Source organism: Daktulosphaira vitifoliae, unplaced genomic scaffold, assembly GCF_025091365.1.
Source record: "Daktulosphaira vitifoliae isolate Bord-2020 unplaced genomic scaffold, ASM2509136v1 Scaffold_3, whole genome shotgun sequence".
NCBI classification, from domain to species: domain Eukaryota; kingdom Metazoa; phylum Arthropoda; class Insecta; order Hemiptera; family Phylloxeridae; genus Daktulosphaira; species Daktulosphaira vitifoliae.
Genome location: NW_026099574.1, coordinates 14,665,393 through 14,686,911, shown reverse-complemented (window position 1 = coordinate 14,686,911; position 21,519 = coordinate 14,665,393). Strand labels below are relative to the sequence as shown.

The following is a 21,519-nucleotide window of genomic DNA, read 5'->3' as shown; positions in this document are numbered from 1 at the left end:
CCATCATTGAAAAGACCACACCTTCTCCTTACCCCCCACCATCGAGAAACCACGTTTATTGTTTGACCTTGACTAAGGTCATTACCCCCACCATCGTGAGACCACTCCACCCCTTACACTATCATTGATAAGACCACGCCTCCCCTAACCCCACCTTCATAAGACCACGCTTCCATTACCCTCACCATCGAGAAACCACACCCACTATATGACCTTGACTACAGCCATTACCCCCACCCTCATAAATCCAATCCTCCATTACCCCCACCATCGAGAAACCACGCCCACTATATGTACTTGACATTACCCCCACCATCGAAAGACCACGCCCACTGTGTGACCTTGACATTACCCCCACCATCGAAAGACCACGCCAATTGTGTGACACGCCCCTCCCCCGACCACGCCACCCATCGGTGGATGGTTAGGTGAAGGGGTGAGGCGGGGGGCCTAGAATCCCCAATATTACCCTACAGAAATATATTTAAATTAAACAATAAAATTCATATTTATAGTAAAAATCGTAATATGATCGAGTTATTTCAGCTATAGAAATAAAACGATTGGTTCAATGAAATTTGTACTGTAAGGTTTCAGCCAAACAGAGGGCCTACTAATTACCCACTGCCCAGGGGGAACACTGGACAGTGACCTAGTAGTCGCGCCAAACAAGATATTACTTGCTGACGGAGCTACTAGGTTTTGATAAAAACAAAAAAAAAACCAATATTAATAAAAATGTGGGAAAAGTATAGAGAAAAAAAAAAAAGAGGCCATGTATAATATAACATCATTTTTTTTAATTATTTAATTAAAAAATGTATAATTACTATTTAAGATATAAATATATTCATAGGAAATGACTATGAAAAGGAGAAGAAAAAAAAGAAAGAGGTGCTTGATACATAAAATTTAAAAAGGGGGGTTTCTTGATGTTGTACTTGTTGTTGATTGTTGATTTGAGGAGTGACGGCCCACCACCGGCCATAGTTGTACCTTACGCCATAATCATCATTATCATCACCATCTCGTCGTTTTGTTTAAATAAAAAAAACGGAGGACAAAAAAATACAGTCTGATTGACACCACAAGTCGACGGCAGATCAACTCGACGTTTTATTTAAAAAAAACGGAGGACAAAAACACAACGACACCACTTGGTGGACAGCAGATCCACTCGACGTTTTATTTTGATAAAAAAAAAACGGAGGACAAAAAAAAAATACAAACGGACAACTTGTCGCCTCGGCAGTATAGGTGGAAAAAAAAATCATTGTCGCGGCATTTGGATGGTGGCCGGTGATCATGACGCTGGGTGGTGGTGGTACCAACTTTGACAAGTCCATTGGGGGGAAATACAACAATATGGGTATAGGTGCATAGTGTACGGTCAGCTGATGATGACAGATATCGGACCGGTGTGGAGGTTATCATATACAAAATTATTAAAATACTTTACACCTACTGCACACACATCTAATTGATAAGATTTATATTAAAAACTAATTAAATTCTGCAACATTACAGTACTTATTACTTTTATTTCGTAAAATTTAATTTTAAACAATTTTTGTATAAAACATTAGGTCGTATCACATATGGTTCGTCATATATGATAAAATATTCGTAAATATGCTAATTTCGGCAATTTTACTAAATATTATGTATTTTGACTTTTTTGTTAGAAAACTAATGGATTTAAAAGAAAAACTAAAATGACTTCATTTATACAAAACAATTAGTTCTACAATTTAGTTTTTATATTTTTTTTTGTAAGAGCGCTAATTTACGAGTTAATTGCTATAAGCTAAAAAAGTACCCCTTTTGTCCGATTTTCAACCCCAAGTCGGCAAGGGTTAAACTTATCTGATCGGCCTGAAATTTTTTGTAGCCACTTTTTATACATATATACACAAATTTTGGTGATGAGCCCGAAGAATTTCCAAAATTTTCAAAATAAGGGACACCTTAATATACGGAGTGATCGAAATCTGGTAATACACTTATTTTCTCAGAAACTATTGAGAATTTAAAATTTTTCTAAAAAGAAAAATTATTAAGTTTATAAAACTCTACAATAAACATGAAGTTAAATGAATTTTTTTTTATCCCTTCAGGAATAACAATGTTTATTTAAAATTTTTTAAATGGGAACCACTATTTTTGATTTGATAATATGATAGCAATAAAAATTACAAACAATTTTGTTCTTATAATTTTTTTTATCCGAACAATCGTTTACGTTTTATAATTGTTTAAAGATTTTGACTTCTAGAAAAAATATTGTCATTTATTACGTTTCATAATATCAGTGGCAGTGCAACCTGTATTTTTTTACAAACCCATAGACTTTGCTATTAATAATACACCGAAAACACGATTTGAATCTATTATTGTTATCATTCAATTAGTGCTTAGTAAATTTTTATAGCTAATTTACCTATCATAACTTGATCAATAAAACTTGATTTATTATTATTATTGCAACAGCAAATAAAAGTAATGACTTCTCATTATTTTACATTATCAGAAGTCATGACTTCTGTATTTAAATCTAAAATTATTTAATTTTAACAAGCTGTAGCGGATAAACGGTTAATCGGATAAAAAAAATTTTAAGAACAAAATTGTTGGTAATTTTTTTTTCTGTCATATTATAAAGTTAAAAATAAGGATTATCATTTAAGAAAATTATAAATAAGGGTTTTTCTCTATAATAAAATTTAAAATTCTCAATATTTTCTCAGAAAATGAGTGTCTTACAAGAATTTCAATCACCCTGTACATAAAATTAAAATAATTAATTTCTAATGTTTTTTTTTGTCGTATTAGGTTTGATATGATAATAGGTTTCTACTACAAAACTAAATAATTTTACTTTGTAATATATTAATTTTTTTAACTTTATTTGTATGTATTACTACCAGTCTATCAGTTTTTATCTTTGAAGGGACAAAAAAAATAATGGTTTGACTACATATTACTGTAGAGTTTTTTGAACTTGATATTTTTTCTCTATAATAAAATTAAAAATTCTCAATACTTTCTAAAAAATGAGTGTTTTTCCAGATTTTAATCACTCTGTATATTTAATGAAGTGTCAGTATTACCGGAATACTTTATAAAATTACGTTGAAAAAGTTCTACTTTATGTATGCATTTTTAAGTTTTGAATATCCTTTGTATATAGTTAAATGGTCTGATTTTAAAAAAAAGTATGTTGAATGAAAGAGGTTTATAAATAGTATATATTATAAAAAAATTGTATTGATCTATATACTTTTCGAAAGGTTATAGAAATATTTAAACATATGTTAAAGTAAAGCTTTTGTTACTGACTATGGTAAAATATTAAAATAAATAATATTATTACAATTTTTAGCACTTAAGAGTAGCTAAGAAGACACTGTATAATGTATATATTTTTAATCAATACCTATTTTATTAATACAATTCACTAGTAGCATATATGTAAATAAAATAAAATTATACAAAAAAAAATAACTACAAATAGATACAAATATATTTTATGATCGATTTTATTGACTTTGTTAAAAACGTATTCAAAATAAGAAGATAAATTAAAAATAATTAAGAGTTTTAATTTATATAAAGTTTTTAAATTTTCAAAATTATTTTTACTCTACTTATTTAAAGTACTTTACGCCATAGTCTTAAATTATGATTCAAGTTGTTATTTTATTATTATTTTCCACTTGCCAAATCACTTTACAAACTATTGTGGTGCACTTTGCAATAGGAATAATGGTGAACCCGGGTTGGAAGTCATTACAAAATATAAAAATAATTAAAGATGGAAAATCTGTTTCATGTGATGACATGGATTCAAATGATCTAATATTGTTGGATAAGCACGTAAGTTCAATGATTATGTGTAAGTACGCTCATAATTTGCTTGATATAGCTACTTATATTGAATATATGGCAACTCAGTTTAAAGCATTGGATAGAAGAGGCGAGAAACTTGTTTACTTAGAAATTTTTCATGAGTTTATAATAGATATGGCACACAAAACAGAATACATGTTACGTGTAATATGTTACATGATTTCTATGAAAATAGTAGATAATTCATTTCTTATTGGGCTTTTAAAAACATTGTGGATAAATACAAACGAAGAGATAATAAAACCATATATCGATGCATTAGTATCTACTATTGAATGTGAAAAACCTGTGGATTCCGCTGTTAATGATTTAATTAGACCTTTTAAGGATCTTAAAGAAGAAATAGATAATGATATAATGGGAGAGAAAAATTTTTGTGTTAAAGGAAAACCGTCCATACCGAGTTGGAATGATTTAAATAACTCGTATTTGAAGGAGACTCAAATGGATGTATATTGGGGTTCGTTTTTGGATTATATTAATTTGAGATATAGATTTTGGATTTCGGACTCTGAATTTGAAAGTTTTAATCAACTAGGGTTTGTTAGGTTCGGTCCTACTCTCGTTATGCGCATAATAAAATCGGAGTGAATTTTGTTTATTATTTATATTTCTAAATAGATAATTTACTAATATTTTAGTATAAATATTACTAATATTTTAGTATAAATATTTTCTTTTCTTTTTGCTTTAACAGGATTACAGTATTTATACGTGTTATTTTAATTACTATTATATGTGTCTATGTTATTTGTGTTTAGTTTATTGTTTTAATCTGTTTATATTTATATTTTAATTGTTAAATAAACTACAATTACTTTTTAAAAATCTCATTAAATGCACAATAATATGTTAAATTGTTTAGTCTTTATTTAATTAATGTTTCCCATTTAATAAAATAATTTATTTGATATAACTAGTATTTATTACTTGTAAAAAAAAAATCGTATCATATTTAAGACACGACCAAGTTTATAGTTTATTATTTAAAATATGGTAATATTAGATTGTATATAAAATTAGTAAAGTCAATATCTTAGTTTTCGCTAGTGAATAATAATAATTTAAAAACTCGATAGTTTATATTTCAGGGTATTTGTAATTAGTTAATACGTTAACGTAATGAATATAAATAAATCATCTATTTTATTTTATAAACAAACAAAATATATATATTAACTATATATAGTTTATATATTAAAAGATTAACAAAATTGTACGGTGCTATAAATTAAATGTTTAATTTTTTTTTAGGCCACTAGATACACAGCATTTTAGTAAAAAACAACCCGTTTTTGTTCTATCAGTACGACGAAACTACTGATGTGATAAGAATTCTGAGAACAAATCTGAATTCAGCATCATGTCACTTAAGTATCAGTCAGGCTAATTTTTTAAATTTTGATATTTTTAATCCTTAAGTACAGTTTACATTTTTGAAAATTTAATTTTGTACAAAATAAATTTTTGCGTTAAAGAAATCACAATTTTAAAAAAGTAACCTGACCGATAATTAAGTGATATAATGCTGAATTCAGATCTGTTTCAGAATTCTTATCGCATCAGTAGTTTCGGTGTACTGGTGGAACAAAAATGAGTAGTTTTTTACGTTCTAACTAATAGTTTTCAAACATTATTTGTTATATCTGACATTTTCGTGCGCGATGTGCGTTATCCACAGCAGCTAATTTATTGCCAATAGAGTTGCGTAAGGAAATATCGACAGCCTAAAAATAATTACACACTTGATATTACACTTGTATACATGATATTTGATTATTTGCTTATATCTAATGATCAATCTAGCTATTATTGCACAGTACTATACAAATGTTGTCATTTTCTAATACTTAAGTTTCGCTAAAAAAATGGGGAATCGTATAACAATACAGCTGCATAAAAAAAAAAAGAAAAGAATATAGGTTATGTATTAACATTAAAAAAGTGGCGTCAAAATAAATATGTGGTACGTGAATATAAAAATAATTTTCATACTCCTTCTCGGCTTCAACAGAAAATTAAGAAGATATTAGTTTTACTGTTATATGTGTTTTGTTTGTCCATATCTGTACCTACTGGGCTGTTATTGTTCAGCAATACACCAAAAGATAAAAAAAATTATCTTGTTGATGTATTGATGTGTTATATTTTAATAATTTCCCTTTTTTAAACCTCAATTAAGAAACTAACTCAATACTCCCAATAATGAACACTCCCACTAATATAATCATTTACTTCTCATGCAACGACACCGCTTAATATGTAAAAATTGCAAAATTGCCTACATCTAACCCCTGAAAAAAGGTCAGTACCTAGATGCCTTAAATACTCTTCATTGAAATTACGCTATTGTATTACTGAAGTAATCAGAGACTGTTTATCTCTGAGATAAGAGATTATCTTTTTAAAAGATAATTGTAGAAAAAATGAATCTAATAAATGATGGGTCGCTAATTTATGGGAATACATTGTATTCTATCCTTATTTTAAAAAAGTATTGTTAAGATTAATATGCAAGGAGGAAATTGTATTATTACTATTTACTATTAATTTATCGGATGCTCAATATTTTTTTTCCTTTTTATTGTAATAAATCACATAAATAGAAATTATAGTAATTATTTTTAATTTTTCGTGTTTAAAAATTTTCTACAATTGAAACATTCAAAATATAATTAATTTTAATGATTTACTTTAACTAAAAAAACCAATCAAAATGTTATTAAAAAAAAAACGGTAGCACAGTAGGGTCGCGGCACAGTATGGAAGTGGCATAGTTGGGACAAGTATAGATGATTAAAATCACTATCATAAGATTTGCTTCGATGCAAATCTGTATACATGTTTAACTTTAAGAAATTGGTAGATTATTTCAAAAACAACAACAACTTTTATCCCCTTAATTATATCCTGATTAGTGATCTTTTGATTTAAAAATATAATGTATGAATAAATACTAATAACATTAATTAAATTTAGTATTAAATTGATATTCAATAATTTAATATTGTAATGTGTACGGAGATATTATAAAAATAATAAAGTAGTTGTATATTTCTTAACTTTTAATGCGTATAAAAATTTAAAGGGATTGATGCATTACTTTTTAATAAAAAAATGTTTGTTATTTATAACAAAGTTATAAGTTTTATACACTAGACTACAAGGAACTTTCATCAGAAACAAAAATATACTTTTCTAAATCTTTGCGATGTTTTCAAATGTGCAATTAGACTTTTTCTATCACTTCATAGTTTTAATATTAATAATATTATTAAAACATAAGTATTTACGTAAAAAGAAATAATTAAAATTAAAAAAAATTGTTTTAAATTAATACTGACTTTGATTTTTAATAAGTTGAAAATAAGTAAAATGACATATTTAATCTATTTTTTGAATCCTCTAAAGTTGGTTTTTGTGAAAGTTTATAGTAAAAAAAAATTTATTTATTACTATAACTCTTAGCTCAATTTGCAAATTTGAAATTGACATCATTAAATAGAAAATTTTATGAGAATTCAAAATATTGTATCGTTGAGATAAATATGCAGTCAGGAAGTTTTATAATTACTATTTATTGTAAATTTAATAGAAAAGCTCAATATTTTAAAAAAAAGTGTATAGCCGTAGTACACACAAAGAGAGTAAAAAAAATTATTAAATTACAAAATAAAATGATTTTATTTTGTAGTTGAAACCTATCATATCAAACTTGATTAGTCAATAAATACTTTGAAAACATTAAAAATGAATGATTTTAATTATCTATATGGAAAATATAGGCTAAGTAAATTTCTAAATTCTAATTAGAATTTTTTTTCAATTTTTCAGGGTAATACTTCAACTAGATAAGAATTGTAATCATTTGACGTATCTTTGAAAAAAGTAGGTCAAGTTAGAGCAGAGAAAATAAATGATAGTCACAAAAAAATACCTTCTCAGCATTGCATCGAAGCTGAAACCTAAAATATAGTAAAATAATTTTAATATGAATAAGAAATTTGTTCTCATGCGAGTCGACTACAGTGATGGGATCCTTAATCTTTATTGAAGCTATTGAATCTATATGAGATAAAAATCAAATAAGTTGAAAATATTTTTCTAATTCAAATACTTTTGTAAGGTATTTTTAAAAAAATAAAATACAAAATCGAAAATTTTATCACAAAAATAGCATACGGTAGCTATTTTCACTATGAAGACAAAATAAAGTCAGACATTTTTTTTTCATATTAAAATATATTGTATAAGCTTTAATTTAATGTGTATATAGAAGTCTCAGTATTTCCGAAACATTTTCAAAAATTGAGTTGAATATGTTCTACTTTCTATATTTATTTTTAAGTTTTGATCCCCCTTGTATAAATGGAATTGATTCAAATTAAAAATAAACTGAGAAAAAGTCGTAACAGACACACAAAAAAAAAGAAACTATATCATTGTAAAATTAATAATTTCTCAGCTTCGCATCAAAGTTTAAAAAATTATATACTGTTAACGTACTCCCTAAATTAAAATTTCAAATATATATTTATTCGTCATGTTTTTTTTAGCTATTGCAGCAAATAAAATGTACATATTTATTTATGCTCAAGTTAAAACTTTACGCCGTAAAATTACATATATTATTGATCTTGCAAAAAACGTATCAGCGCTATTTTAAAAGTTTGTTCATTTAAATTATTTTAAAAAAATTGTCATTGTTTGGTTATTACACATTACCATCCACGTAAATGTAGTCTTTAAACAATAAATCACGGTGACTTTATTGAACTTATACATATTATTTAATGGTATACTCTGATTTGTAAGCGTATACCTCACAATAAAAATAGTTCAAACGTATTATTATTCGAGGGTATACGCTAATTTTTGAAATTGTTTGTGGGCACACGTCGAATAATCCTCAAAACAACCTTAAATGTTTGTGTATTGTAGAAGGATAGTGGTATTTTTCTTCCACAACGAAAATACTTACGAGTTTAACATACAATTTGTTAGGCATATTATACAGGGTGTTCAGTAAGTCAGGAAACGGGTATCTATTGTTCTCATTGTTACAAACAATGAGAACAATAGAAACCCGTTTCCTGACTTACTGAACACCCTGTATATTTTTCTTATGTTTAAGGAGTATGAGAGAAGTCGAAATAGGCCCCATGATAAATCTCAGAGTGATACTTTGTAAAATAAATTTATGAATTAAAAAAAATTATTAAGCTGAATTTTGATGAAGGTCGCACAGTGTTTTAATAAAAATCAGGCCAAAATAAATTTTTTTTTTCAAAATTTCCTTTTAGCTTCGATGCGAAGCTGAGAAGGTATTAATTTTACTATGATGTGTTTTTTTGTCTTTTATCACTTTTTATTTTATTAGATTTATTTTCTTTCAACGATACGTCAAATGATCAAATCGTATCTAGTCGAAGACATTATACTCAAAAATTAAAAAAATTTCCCTCAATCCCCGTGAACGGGTGAAATCCTCCTAAAAATTACAAATTTAAAAATCGCTAATTTTCGACATTTTTTCTATTTTTTTAAATTAAAATTGCCATAACTTTTTTAAAAATAACTGAATGATTATATATATTTTTTTTAGATACTTGAGGTATTTATCTATCATTTGATTTATTTTTACGAATATTTGACCCTTTATCTGAACACAGGGGAGGATATAAAATAAACTTTTTTAACTTAACTTTTGAAAGTGTCCCGAAAGTCTGATACTTATATATATATATACAGGGTGATTTTTTTATCATAACCCACTCAATTACTTGCAGAATAATAATAATTTAAACATTTTTTTTTTTTATTATCTTTAGTTACACATTATTCTTGAATTTTTAACTATGTAATACTTTTTAAGTTCATCCCTTATGCCTTGGAGGGGGGTCAACTTTGTTTTTTTAAATGGTAACACATATTTTTAATTTAATAAAATGTTTGAGTTTTTAATTTAATAGTAAATGGCATTTGAATTTTTAATATAACTTTATTAGCTTATTAGATATAAACATTTAAAGTTTCAAAATTTTGAGTTAATATACATGTATAATACACATGGGATTGTAAATACAGGTAGCTAATTGGATTTTTATGACATTGCTGTCTCAGTCACGGATTGTTTATTATCAATTATGATTATCAATAGATATACTTTCTGTATTGTCAGTTAGTGTATTTATAAACTCATAACAATGTGCCTTACTACAATTGATAATAACAATGCTGTGTACCTGCTAATATCGATGTTATAAAAAACCAATTAGCTACCTGTATTTGTAATCCCTTGTGTATTATACCTGTATATTAATTCAAAAATTTGAAACTTTAAATGATTATATCTAATAAACGAATTAAGTTATATTAAAAATTCAAATGCCATTTACTATTAAATTAAAAACTCAAACATTTTATTAAATTAAAAATATGTGTTACCATTTAAAAAAACAAAGTTGACCCCCCTCCAAGGCATAAGGGATGAACTTAAAAAGTATTACATAGTTAAAAATTCAAGAATAATGTGTAACTAAAGATAATAAAAAAAAAAAATGTTTAAATTATTATTATTCTGCAAGTAATTGAGTGGGTTATGATAAAAAAATCACCCTGTATATATATATATATATCTCAAATTAAAGCTAATGTAATATACTTTATCAAGGAAAAAAAAATTTCGGACTTTATTTTGTCTTCATGATTAAAATGGCTACCATATGCTATTTTTGTGTTACAATTTTCGATTATGTATTTTATTTTATTTTAAAATAACTTTTTTGTATTCATGTATTACACTTATAAATCATAAAACTTATAATTAGGATATAAATAAGGAATAACAGATCATGTTGCATTTGGAATAATCCACTCATTATTTAAAATTAAACATTATCTACAGATTTACATTGAAGCGATTTTTATTATAAAGGTTTTAATCACTATCAGATATCATCTATACTTATGTTTTAATAATAATTAATAATATTAAAACTTAGAAGTGATAGAAAAAGTCTAATTGCACATTTGAAAATATCGCAAAAAGTTGATTTAGAAAAATATATTTTTGTTTCTTATGATAGTTCTTTGTAGTCCATAGTATAAAACTTATAACTTTGTTATAAGTAACAAAAATGTTTTATTAAAAAGTATTGTATCAAGCCCTTTAAATTTTTATACGCGTTAAAAGTAAAGATATATACAACTACTTTATTAATTTTATAATTTCTCCGTAACATTACAATATTAAATTATTGAATATCAATATAATACTAAATTTAATTACTATAATTAGTATTCATTCATACATTATATTTTTAAATCTAAGGATCACTAATCAGGATATAATTAAGGAAATAGAAGTTTATTTGTTTATTTCGATTTTATTGACTTTGTTAAAAACGTATTCAAAATAAGAAGGTAATTTAAAAATAAATAGGAGTTTTAATTCATATAAAGTTTTTAAATTTTCAAAGTTATTTTTACTCTACTTATTTAAAGTACTTTTTGTTCACCATAGTCTTAAATTATGATTCAAGTTGTTATTTTATTATTATTTTCCACTTGCCAAGTCACTTTACAGAATTCTTCTAAACTAAAATTATCGCAAGCAGTAATGTCGAACCCGGGTTGGAAGTCATTACAAAAAATAAAAATAATTAAAAACGGAAAATCTTTATCATATGATGACATCGAGAATTTAAATGATATAAACTTAATGGATAAAAACGTAAGTTCAATGATTATGTGTAAGTACGCTCATAATTTGCTTGATATAGCTACTTATATTGAATATATGGCAACTCAGTTTAAAGCATTGGAGGTAAGAGGTGAGAAACTTGTTTACATAAAATATTTGTATGCCTATATAATAGATATTGAAAAACAAACAGATTACATGTTACGTGTAATATGTTACATGATTTCTATGAAAATAGTAGATAATTCATTTCTTATTGGGCTTTTAAAAACATTGTGGATAAATACAAACGAAGAGATAATAAAACCATATATCGATGCATTAGTATCTACTATTGAATGTGAAAAACCTGTGGATTCCGCTGTTAATGATTTAATTAGACCTTTTAAGGATCTTAAAGAAGAAATAGATAATGATATAATGGGAGAGAAAAATTTTTGTGTTAAAGGAAAACCGTCCATACCGAGTTGGAATGATTTAAATAACTCGTATTTGAAGGAGACTCAAATGGATAAATATTGCGGTTCATTTTTGGATTATATTAATTTGAGATATAGATTTTGGATTTCGGACTCTGAATTTGAAAGTTTTAATCAACTAGGGTTTGTTAGGTTCGGTCCTTCTATCGTATTGCGCACAAAATAATAAGAACCGGAGTGAATTTTGTTTATTATTTAGATTTCTTAATAGATAATTTACTAATCTTTTAATATAAATATTTTCTTTTCTTTTTGCTTTAAAAAGATTACAGTATTAATTAATATATGATATTTGAAATACTACTGTATGTATCAATATTATTTGTGACTGTTTATTTAGATATTTGTTTTTAGCTATCTATATTTATAATTAACTTGTTAAAAAGCTACAATTATTTTTTCAATATCTCAATTAAACTTAAAATATTATACTAAATCGTTTACTCTTTACTTAATTAATGTGTTCCATTTAACAAAAAAATAATACATATATATATATATATATTACATATACCTAATATATTTTACTTATAAAAAAAATCGTATTATATTTTATAATATTAATAATAGTAACACTTAACTTAGCGAATTACAACAATAATATTTTTTGAGTTAAGTGTATTACACATATTATTAAATAAAGTATAAAATAAAATAATTATTAACAATAGTACATTTATGTTACACTTTATGCAACAACGGTTCAAACCCTATTTGTCTACTTACTATTAACAACTAAATAATCCAACAACAATTATACTATAATAATACGGGTTCGTCATACCCCCTGTACTGGGTTTTTTATTTCAATTAGATTTACCTTTGATGCGAAGCTAAGAAGGTATTGATTTTACTATGATGTGTTTTTTTTTTTTTGTGTCTGTTACAACTTTTTCTCAGCTTTCACCGAACCGCTTTCTTTAAACGTTACGTCAAAAAATCACAAATCGTATCTAGTCGAAGACATTAACCTCAAAAATTTAAAAAAATTTCCCTCGTTCCACGTATATGGGGGAAACCTTCAAAAAAATTACAAATTGAAATATCGATAATTTTCGACATTTTTTTTTTTTTTTTTATTAAAACTGTCATAACTTTTTTAAAAATGACCAAATCAATATAATTTTTTTTATATAGATGCGCAATGTACTTACCTATGATTTTGTATATTTTTTTTTATAAATTTGATCCTTTCTCTGCCCATAGTAGGGGATTTAAAATGTTAACTTTTTCAAGTTAACTTTTGAAAGTGTCTTGGAAATACTGACACTTTTATATATATTTTAAATTAAAGCTTGTTTAATTTACTTTATCATGGAAAAAAAATGTCGGACTTTATTTTATCTTTGCCTTGAAAATAGTACCGTATGCTATTTTTGTGAAAATAGATTAAAAGTTGTCTTTTGTCAATTCAATGTACTAGTTGTTGATCCATGAATATTTTATAGGTATAGAAAAAAAAACCAATTCATTTTAAACATTCTAATAAAGTTAAACTATTCACTGTAACAACTATTTTTAGTGGACATAACTTATATAACTCCTTTGGAAATTTTCAAACTAATTTTTTTGAACAAGGTAAATTGAATGACTTATTTTTAGTAATCATAAATTTTGTTTATATGACTAAAAGTTAATTAATATTATTTGATAAAAATTAAAAAGTAATATTATTTTTATAAATGTATAGAATGGAATTGACAGCAGTCTTATACAATAAGTTTTTGAAATTTTTGAAATTTGATTAACTATTTCGTTATTTTAGCCTTACAAAATATTGTATGGTGTGTCATTATTTGTAATAAACCAAAAAGAAAAAGAAGAAAGAGAAAATTAAAATTTGTACTTACCTCGTATCCCACGTAATTAATGTTTATTCTAAACAATCCAATGTTGATTATGAGTTCACACTGTATTTCATACGTTGTACACTATGATTTCGACAGTAAATATTACCGTTTGAGAATAAAGCGTTTAATAATAAATAATGCGAAACCGTTACACAAAATCTATGACTGTATTATTATATACAGGAGATTCTGTACACTCTATGTTTTTTTATAATTATAATCAAATAATGTATCCTTAGTTGACTTTGTAGAATGAGTATATTATTTATGAGATTATATTTTATTGGGAGATCGACACCAATATTTCTTAAATTTTCCTCTGGCCTGGCCAAAACAAGATTCACAAATTTTTATGTCTATGTAAAAGATTTGTCAAGGCGGAATTGTGGTGTCCCAATGTGTCCCGGCGGTATCGCCTTGAAAGGATGCGGCATAATAATCACCAAGACAAAAATTAAACACTAAAACATATATTCGTAAGTTTCTTAATTAATTAATAGTTAAATGTGATTGGCTGGACCTAATTGAGAACCCACACATAGGCGTTACTTTGAATATGTACGATAATCAGATTTAATTGCCTACTTTATTGATTATTTTATGTTTTAAATAAAGGAACCCTATTTTGGTGATCTTATGAATTCATAATATAAGACATACATGTACAAAAGATAACATAATATAATATTTTAATATTATAAGTAATAATATATTATTACATCTTTTTATAAACTATATTGTGTCGTTGAATAAAGTTTACGTAGAAAAGCAAATAATAAGTTAAATTATTAGAACAAAGAATAAATATTATCGGGAAGAATTAAAATACATTAACAGTTAAATTTGTATGTATTGAAGAATAGAATAAAATGAGGAAAATGTATTTTTTTCTTTTCAAAACTTTAACTACGTAATTCTTCATTGCATAATTTAAAAATGCTATTTTAGTTTTACATTCTTTTAATTTCTTAACCGATATCAACTTGAATTTAAAAAATGAACGACTTGGAACTTTTTCAACACACATCTAAAATTATTAACGAAAAAATTTAGGTATATCTAATTCAATAGAAACCGTGAACACAATAAAATGATAAATGTAAAATAAAACGTTATTAAAACATTGATTAAATATTCTTTATAATTATTATATTTGTAAGACATCATACATTTTTTATAACTAAAGCTTTTTCATGTGAGAAAGTTTTATAAAAAATAAATTTATACCATTCCTCTAAATTATATTTTGAATACATCCAATTTTATACCTAAAGTAACTTATGAATTATAACATAAAAATTACATAAGTTATAATTTTTTACTTAGTAACATTTAATTATATGTCAAGCTTTTAAAACTTAACAAAACATTCATTATATATCAAATTGATTGAAGGTTAACTTCAATAAAGCACTCGAGATACTTTTTTGAGAGTGTTACAATTCTTACCGTCACATCTAAGTATACTCTTTGTCTTTACACTAAAAAAAAAACATCTTAGTAAAATTAAAAAATGTATTTTTAATACACAGTCGGCAATATTGTTTTGTTGATTAAACAAAAAATTTTGTTAACAGAACAAAAAACCCAGCACAGTGGGGTCGAAGCATAGTGGTGACGTTGCATAGTTGGGTCCAGTATTGATTTAATCTAACAGTGATTAAAATCACTATCATAAGAAACGCTTCGATGCAAATCTGTAGATAGTGTTTAATTTTAAGAAATTGATGGATAATTGCAAAAGCAACATCAACTTCTATTAAAATAAAATACANACAAAAGCAACATCAACTTCTATTTCCTTAATTATGCCCAGATTACTAATTCTTTTAATTATATATTATATAGTTTTTAAAATTAATTGTTTACAAATTATTATTGATTTTGATTTTTAATATGTTAAAAGTAATCATTTTGAAACTTCTTTTTTTTATCCTTTAAAGTAAAAGTTTTAATAAAAAAAAAAGAATTTGTTACCATAACTTATAGTTCAACTTGCAAGTTTGAAATTGACATTATTAAATAGAAAAAAATGAAATTGTTAAGATTAATATGCAATCATGAAATTTTATAATTACTATTTACAGTACATTTATCAGAAAAATTCGATTTTTTTGCATTTTTATCGTAATAGATACATAAAATAGTAATAATAGTAATCATTTCCTAATAACTTTTGGTGTTTAAAAAGATTCTGCAATTGAAAGATTCAGAATTAATTTAATTTTAATGATTTACTTTAACTAAATGAACCAATCAAAACAAAGTTATTAAAAAGATTTACTCATTTGAGCGTATCATAAAATTTGATTATAATGGTAAACATTTCTTGTTAAATTCAAGCGAAACTAAAAATAACCTTTTTATAATAGATGTGTTATAGGTTTATATAGCAACATGTTACCAAAAAATTCGAAATTTTATAGACTGGTAGTAAGACACACAAATAAAGTTTAAAAAATTAATATATTACAAAGTAAAATTACTTAGTTTTGTAGTAGAAACTTATTATCATTTCAAACCTAATACGACAAAAAAAAACATTAGAAATTAATTATTTTAATTTTATATACAGGGTGATTGAAATTCTTGTAAGACACTCATTTTCTCAGAAAATATTGAGAATTTTAAATTTTATTATAGAGAAAAACCCTTATTTATAATTTTCTTAAATAGGAACCCTTATTTTTAACTTTATAATATGATAGAAAAAAAAATTACAAACAATTTTATTCTTATAATTTTTTTTATCCGATTAACCGTTTGTCCGTTACAGCTTGTTAAAATTAAATGATTTTAGGCCAAATTTCTATCGTCATTTTACTGAATTAAATACAGAAGTCATTATTTTTATTTGCTGTTGCATAAACCAAATTTTATTGATCAAATTATGACAGGTAAATTAGCTATAAAAATTTATTACGCACTAAATAAGTGATAACAATAATAGATTCAAACCGAGTTTTCGGTGTATTATTAATAGCTCAGTCTATGGTTTTATAAGACTAAAGGATCTAACAAAAAAAAAAAATACCTGTTACACTGCCACCGATATTATGAAACGAAATAAATGACAATATTTTTTCTGGAAATCAAAATCTTTAAACAATTATAAAACGTAAACTGTACACGTAAACGTTCCGATAAAAAAAATTATAAGAACAACATTGTTTGTAATTTTTTTTTTCTATCATATTATGAAATCAAAAATAGTGGTTCCCATTTATCCTGAAGGGATAAAAAAAAAATTCATCTAACTTCATATTATTATAGAGTTTTATAAACTTAATAATTTTTCTTTTTACAAAAATTTTAAATTCTCAATAGTTTTTGAGAAAATAAGTGTCTTACCAGATTTCGATCACTCTGTATAGAAAATGTGAGCTAAGTAACTTTTTAATTGATAAAGTGTGAGTTTTTTTCAATTTTTAATATCTTTAACTAGATAATAATTTTGATAATTTGATATATCGTTAAAATAGTAGGTCGACTGAGAGCTTAGAAAAGAAATGAAAAAAATCACATAGTAAAACAACTTTAATCGGAGTAAAAAAATTCTTCAAACGAGAAATAATATTTTATAAATAAATTAGTACCTTCTCAGCTTCGCATCGAAGCTAAAATAAAATTAATTTTATCAAACGAAATAAAATCACTTACCTGTGTAATACAACCATTATAAATTAGAGCCAGACCTAGGCCATCTCTAAATCATTATTCAAACAGTCCTACAGACTGCAGTCGAAGAACGCGAATTTTAAATCGCAGAAAATAGAAAATTCTTCCAGGTGACTCATATTTTGAGGGGTTTACGAAATAGGATATAGATGGAGTTAGAGAAAGACAAATAATTTTTTATTTATAGATTAATCAAGGGAAACTCAAAAAATATAAACGATAGCCCATTGAAATGTGTTATACAAATTATGAACAGTCTAATCGAAAAAGAAAATTCATCAAAATGTAAGGTTGTAGTGATATTTAAAGCTTTATCCGCATCTCATTCTAGTCCAACAGTAAGATATACAATAAACGCATGTAATTATTTTAATTTAATCTTGGCTAATATATCAATAACAATTAAATTGTATAGATATTTTTATTATTAATACCTTAAATAAACAAATATTTATTTAAACTAAATCATGAAATAATTTTTTAAATCCTTAAAAATATATTATTTTATGTAAACACAAAACTTAAAAAGATATTTTAAATAATATAATTATACAAATTTGTATTAGTTATATATTGTATATTATTTATACAATGATTATGTCAAGCAAGATTCTATACTGTTGTGAATTCTTAAACTGTGAAGTTTGTATTAATAATATATTAACATTAATTAATCCCAGCATAAATTAAATCATTAACCTTAATCTGTTTATTTATTACAGTAAATTCAATTAAATTTTTTATTCATCTCTAAACTGTTAATTATGTATTGTTAAATAGCTATAATTAAAAAGCACGATCAATGTTAGATATCAAATTTACTATTAAATTTAATAATTTTTTAGAAATTCAATATTAATGAAAATAAATAATGTAATTTATGGTTTTTAGTTTGTAAAATACAATCGCCGTGTAAGACAACGATATCCACTTGAAGATCATGATCCTAATTCACAGGACAGTGGTTTAATGAATTCTTAGACAATGCTGTATCCCCAACAAGATCGGTAATTATTTTACCTTTTAAAAAGGTTAACAGTTTTTTTCCTAATTTTATTTTATTTCTAGTCTCCAGATTCACTTCTACTTGGATTCAGTACATTAATAGAAGGAGATATTATTAGCCAGACATCAATTATTGTTAAAAGAAAAATTACAAAATATTCTTCAGATACTCCTCGCAAGACTGTAATTATTATAAAACAATTTATTATTTCAATAATCATAGATTTAATACATGTATAACTTATAGGATTTATTGTTTGGTGATATTAAAAATAGTGAAGCAGTTGTGAGAAAAAGAAAGTTGACACGTGATTTAGAATCAAATCCTGAAACTAATGTATTATTAAAGAAAACTAGACCTAGTACAAGTCTTTCTATGTCATTTGATTCTCCATGACTTGATTACATAAACAGTCCTTTAACTGCCCCTGTATCTCAGGGAAAGTGTACTTTATTTGATTATGGATTTTGTAAAAAAGAAAAACCAGTTTTTTGACGTTCACTTTCTACTAGTGAAGCTTCTATTAAAGCTGCTTTTGAAAAAGGTAGAAAATAAAGAAGATTACTTTTTTAAATTATTTATTCATTTTTAATACTCATTATAAATAAATATAATTAATAAGCGATCATGTTTATTATAAATAATGCTTTAAAAGTGATAATATTTGAACTGTTACTCTATTTAAAATATATTGTTAGTTAAAAGGTCAAGTAATGTAAACATTACTTTTTTCAAATTAGAGTTATGATAGAATTAATAATAAACAGTTGAATAAATATTTAACAAAAAAAAAAAATCAATTAAATCATTGGCCACAAAATATTTATTCCTATCTAAAGTCATACCAAAAATTAATTTTAGGGGATTTACTACTTTATCTATTAANAATTTAATTTTAGGGAATTTACTACTTGATCCATTAACTGATATAATTATTATAAAAAATGTTTTCCTCTAAAATTGTTTGTAATTAATAACTTTATTATTTCATTATAAATTATCTTTATGATATTTTTTATAATTTTAATAGATAATTTGTATTGTTATGATGTTTAGAGGATACTGAAGAGAAACTAATTGGTGACTTTAGCAAATCATTTGTTTTACCTTTAATGCCATTTGGTCGTCATGCTGATCTCTGTAGTATATCCCCAGAAACATTAGCTGAGTTACTGAATGGAGCTTATGATGACTTTATTGATTCTTATCTTATAATTGATTGTAGGTATATAATAACATATATTTTTTGCCTTCAATTTCAAACTTACAACTGATTTTCATATTTTTAATTAAAAATTCTAGATACCCTTATGAATTTGAAGGTGGTCATATTAGAGGAGCTGTTAACATTTTTACTAAAGAACAACTATTAAAAAATTATACTGAAGATCAGTTAGGTAAACGATCTCCTAAAAATTAATCCAATAGAGGTAAAAGAAACTTATTGATATTTTACTGTGAATTTTCTTCAGAAAAAGAACCAAGTTTGTAAGTATTTTATTTTAATAATTTATTTAATGGTTTAAAAAATTAATAAATGACTAAAAAAATTTCAATTTTATGTAAATTAACTATTGGGTAATATAGGATTACATTTTTCAGTCATTTCTTTTAATATTAATTGTTATTTATACTATAACCCCTGTTGGTCGAGGTTATAATAGACCAGGGGTGGCCAAACCTATTAATGATGAAAAGTAACCAAGAGCTCAAGAAAATAGTATCAAGAAGAAAAAATGATCGATGGCATATAAATAAATTAAAAGAAGAAAAGTGTTATAATTCAAATAACAAAAATTAATAAAATAAAAATAATGATGGGGAACTGGGTTTTTGTATATAGTGAGAACCTGATGTTGTGGTTCTATTGGGGTCGTATGGTTCGAGGGTTTAGAACAATAAAGACAAGTAGATATAAAAATATATGTTAAGTTCCTCTTATAGAGGTATAATAAACTTTTGTCTGATTAGTTTCTAATGTCCTAACTAAAAGGCAACGAGACGGCAGAGCCAGTCCATGAATACCAGAGCCTAATTTATTCAGTAGAAATCACGCTAGGTTTTTTAAAACATCTTTAAGGCAACGAAACGGCAGAGCCAGTTCACGAATACCATATAACGTGATTATGTATAATTTCTTAACCAACCAGTCCAAATTGACACTTTAAGATATTAATTTAATAAATGATCTATTGCTTTGTCATCCTTTACTCAAACTTATTTACTCCAAATAATTGGGATAACATAAAATTACTTACTTCTTTTATTCTTGCAAATTGCTGTAAAATGATTTGATAAATATCTCGATGTGTGTATATATGTTTAAAAGTATTTAATTTGCACTTCGTCAAAAGATAAATAATAGAAACAAGTTCTTTTCATATATAAATAAAACGCGTAAAAGTCAGCCAACAACAACACAAGGCTGTGACTGATAATTGTTACTTTTTTATTCTTAATCCAATCCGGAGAAAACGAACTCTCTCGCTCGCTGTCACTCCTTCTTCTCTCCATCTCTCTGGAGTCTGAAAGGATTTCAGTGCTTTTTATAGTAAAATGATAGTACCCCCAATCCAGGGATATTGTTGTCAGCGCTTTTAGTGATCTTTTTAGTTTATTATATTTAATTATACATTACATAATTATTATATTGAGATAACATATTTAACAATTAATAAATAATTTATTAATTATTGACATATATATGTGGGTACCATTGGTATCTAGATGGCACCACTTCCAGGGTCTGGAGATAGATAGTGGTATCAAGTATTATAAGAAGGGAAAATTAAGTCAGTCGTGAGTCGGCTAAGACGTGTCTCTATGTATATTTTAACTTCGATGCGAAGCTGAGAAGGTATTGGTTTTACTAAGATGTGTTTTTTTTTTTTT

At 25.4% G+C, this 21,519-nt stretch overlaps 1 protein-coding gene and 1 pseudogene across 4 annotated transcripts in view; both read left to right on the top strand.

Moving 5' to 3' along the window:
* The first annotated feature begins 3,616 nt into the window (after positions 1–3,616).
* Positions 3,617–21,519, top strand: part of LOC126902951 (uncharacterized) — a 19,784-nt gene continuing 1,881 nt past the window's right edge. The window contains exon 1 of one of the 4 annotated variants that reach the window (XM_050680763.1): positions 3,617–4,195. In XM_050680763.1, coding sequence (XP_050536720.1) covers positions 3,682–4,195 — 514 coding nt within the window. In that variant the 5' untranslated portion in view covers positions 3,617–3,681. Of the gene's footprint in view, positions 4,229–11,425; positions 11,997–21,519 lie in introns of those variants that run through there. The other 3 variants (XM_050680762.1, XM_050680761.1, XM_050680760.1) reach the window with 3 other exon arrangements.
* On the top strand, positions 18,365–20,494 carry LOC126902956 (M-phase inducer phosphatase-like; annotated as a pseudogene).